The sequence below is a fragment of the Caretta caretta genome, chromosome 1 (genome assembly GCF_965140235.1).
Source record: "Caretta caretta isolate rCarCar2 chromosome 1, rCarCar1.hap1, whole genome shotgun sequence".
Classification (NCBI taxonomy): Eukaryota; Metazoa; Chordata; order Testudines; family Cheloniidae; genus Caretta; species Caretta caretta.
This window is the reverse complement of record NC_134206.1, coordinates 46184019-46187761: the sequence shown is the minus strand read 5'-3', so window position 1 is coordinate 46187761 and position 3743 is coordinate 46184019. Positions and strand designations below refer to the sequence as shown.

General features: G+C 54.4%; 1 protein-coding gene across 1 annotated transcript; it reads right to left on the bottom strand.

Moving 5' to 3' along the window:
• Positions 1-904: 904 nt before the first annotated feature.
• On the bottom strand, positions 905-2964 carry GSX1 (GS homeobox 1). The gene is made up of 2 exons (XM_048817968.2): positions 2460-2964; positions 905-1890 (listed from the first exon to the last, which is right to left on the bottom strand). The coding sequence occupies exons 1-2, from the start codon at positions 2845-2847 to the stop codon at positions 1535-1537; spliced, it is 744 nt and encodes a 247-aa protein (XP_048673925.1). The 5' UTR covers positions 2848-2964; the 3' UTR covers positions 905-1534.
• Positions 2965-3743: the final 779 nt, after the last annotated feature.

Below are 3743 nucleotides of genomic sequence, written 5' to 3'. Positions count from 1 at the left end.
TCTCAGATGGCATTGGGTGGTACTATAGGAATTCCTGGATACCGAGATTTCTCGCATTCGGGAGACCCATGGATAGACCTCCTTTGATGGATGAGAGTACGCAGAATTCGGCACAGTTCTATCTCAACGAGAATAAAACCAGACGGAATGGAGAAATGATTTGGAGAACTAAACAAGGGGCCAGGCATGGTATTTTCCTCTTTCAAGTTATTAATCGGGGAAAATATAATTTGAAACATGTTGCTTATTTGTTGATAATAAATGGAACTCCGATGTTCGCTATTGGGATGACCGACAAAGATTCAGTTTCAAGTTTTCCGGGCGGTAAGTACTGTGCAGGACAATGGATGGATGCGGGATGAGCGCATGGATAGCGTGGGGACAAAGCTTTTCAGAAAATGTCAATCTCTAATTAGTTTGGCTTGCAGACTTAAGCGCTATTCCCCAAGGATCAGAATGACCGGCATCTTTTGCTTTTAAAAATTGCTAGAAGGAATGAAAACCTATGTGTCTGGTTATGTAGCATCCCATGCCCTAAATTCCAGCAGGAAAACCTCTGGCTGGATTAAGAAGAGATGCACATGTTATAAAAATATGCTTATATACGTTATAATAATTATATATTGGCCACAAACATCTTTAGGGTGAGGCAATCATGCAGGCAAATATACCACATTCGACATATATACTGTCAGTGTTCCTCTGTATACCCAACTTATATATATATGTTTGTGTGTGTGTGTGTGTGTATACACACACACACACAAACAAACACATTTTGGAGATCTGTAGGACACAGATTACATCTTCTTCTTTTTTTAACAAAAAGGCGTCACCGTAATGTCTTTATGCAAAAATTTTATTCTTATTTTTTACATAAATAAATAAATAAATATCTCCCGGTAGTACAGAAACCGTACAATTACATAGCTATGGGTCTGAAGAAACGCCATCAAGCAAATTTTACAGAAAAAACAAACTCCTCTCCCCCATCTTCCCCCCCCCCCCAAAAAAAGGCGTCAAACCACATTTCACACATTTCATTACCTGCTTCTAGAGATCACCGCAGTGACCCGGTGCGCGTCCCCACTTTTGCTTTGGAGAGGGACGAAATGCCGGGAGATGCTAAAGCTGAATGATTCCCGACCATTGATACAAATTACAGAACTAGTTCTCCCCTCCCCGCCCCCTCTGAGAAATAGATATCTCTGGAGGATCGCTGTTTACCAGACACAGTTAATCACAGTTCACAACACAGAGGTGGGGGAGCGGAGCGCTTTGCCTGACGACAAAACCAAACCCCCTCACCACAAGTAAAATAGCAACAGTTGGCGACATTTAGGCTCACGCGGACAGTTTATTTACAACGGAATCATCGACACAGCGGCACTCACAGGATTTCTAAAAAGGCCAGAAAGTCCTTTGTAAATTACATGAAATATACAAAACGATATAAAATCCTTCCACAGCGTTTTGGCATAGGACAGGGCAAGATCCCCTTCTGCTCTCGGGTTAGTCTCTGGGGGCTGTGGGGCTAGGGGGTGACTGTGAGATCTCTATCGTCTTTCCCTGAGGAGGATGGAGACATGGGCAAGTCCTCGTCGTCCTCCGAGCACTTTGTGGTGGCCAGAGAGGAGCATTTGCAGCTGTGGGCAGAGCCTCCTCCTCGGTGGGAGCTGCTTTTGCCTTCTTTCTTGTGCTTGACCCGGCGGTTCTGGAACCAGATCTTCACCTGCTTCTCGGAGAGGTTCAGGTAGGTGGCTATCTCGATGCGCCGGAGCCGGGAGAGGTACATGTTGGAGGCGAACTCCCTCTCCAGTTCCAGAAGCTGCGTGCTGGTGAAGGCGGTGCGCATCCGCTTGCTGCTGGGCAGCTGGCTGGAGGTGCTGTCTGGAGAGGAAAGCGGACGGTCAGACTCCGTGGCGCTAAACCTGCTGCACCCAGAGCTGCCCTAGGGGCCCAGCTGGCGTCCTTGAAAACCTCCCCACATCCAGATCACCGAGCCACGCACCGAGCAGTTGGCCGGGCGCCTCTATGAATGCCACAGGACGCACACTATTGCATACGCTACCTGGCATTGCCTAGGCGGTGGGTGGCATGTCCCGCCAACTCACCCCCATGCCAGAGATATGACACGGCATGGCATGAATGGTGCACGGCGCGCGCTGCCGTGCCACGCGTCCCCTTAGGCATTACATACGAGGTATCAGTGCCCGGGCGGGGCATGGCATACCCTGCAGTGTCACCCTCTCTCCCCAGGCCACAGTTGCCATTGCACCGATGGCATACCCTGCACTGCCGGGGGCAGGGCCAGCTCTCCTCCTTAGGGCCAGCCGGCCTTTGGCACTGGTGACATTGCCCCCATCCTGCCAACCACGCACGGGGAGTCTGGCGGGGCAGGATCGGGTCCGTTTGCCCCACCTCTTAGCTCCCGCCCTGCCTCGCAGCCTGGCACTTACCGACGGAGATGCAGTGGAACTGCCTGGGGTCGGGCAGGGGGTAGGCGGTCTGGTAAATGGCCGGCGCGTGGCTGACGCTGACCGCGGAGGAGGCCGAGTGTTGCCGGGCCAGGGGCGCGTGGCAATACTGCGAGGCGAACGGGGGGAAGGAGGCCTTGAGCAGCGGCAGGGCCGGGGGCGGCGGGTGCAGCTGCGAGGCGGTGACGCACAGCGGGCACACGCACAGCAGCCCGGCCTTGCGCGAGTGGCAGGCGCCGGGGGGCAGCCCGTGCAGCGGGTGCGAGGGGTGCACGGCGTAGGGGAAGAGGGGCGGCGGCGGGCTGCTCTCGCTCTTCTTCTCGCTCGCCTCCCGCAGCACCAGCGAGTCCACCAGGAAGGAGCGCGGCATCTCCCCGCGCTGGCGGCCCGGCGCTGCTGGAGCCGCCGGAGGTGCCTCGGGGTGCTGGCCAGCCCCAGTGGTGCTGAAAGGCGCCGGGCTCGCCGCTTAAATAGGGCCTCTGCCATGTGATGGCTACGCCAGGAGCGGCCGGGGCTCTCAATAGGCTTTTTGTGCCTGTTCTCTTGGCATTCACGCTGCACGCTTCCTCATTATTTCCCTTGTTAACTAAATGAACTGCATAATGTACTCCATTCTTGTCAGCCCCACCCACGCCGTAGCTGGCGGCCTCACCCCTCCTCTCCCTTTGGCGGGGTTATTTGCTCATTCGCCAGCGATTTAATATTCTTCTCCGGCTCTTTATCGCGCCCCCGCGCTTTCGGCCGCCGGCAGCCCGCTCCCCGTGTTGGGTTTGCCTTCCGCAGCAACTCTTCCAACTCTCTGCAACTCCCCAGGGCAGCCCGTTAGCCGCCGGCCGCCTTCCCACCTGGGCAAGGGCTTTGCTCGGCGCTCTCCGCCACAGCGCGGCTCCCTGCGAGGCGACCCCCGAGTTTCTGCAAACGCACCCGTGACTTTCCCCTCTTCCTTTCGTCGGGAAGTTCCTCCCCATCCTCCGCTGCTATTTCCACACCTCGCCCGCTATCTCAAGCCCTTTGCTTTGTGCATGGGCAGGAGCTTAACCCTTCGGTTTACACAATACTGGGTCGTGTTACTTGTGTAAACCCGCTTCACGTAGCAAAGGGCTGGTGCAAACCTTGTGCATAGGACGTGCATCTAGCTCAGCTCTCTGTCTGTCTGGCGCATCTACCCGAGGAGAGTTCGCCGTATCTTCTTAACCTGTTGCAATTCAAAATGAAAAAGCAGCCCCACTGTTTCTTGATGCATATCAGCACATAGATGCATATCAG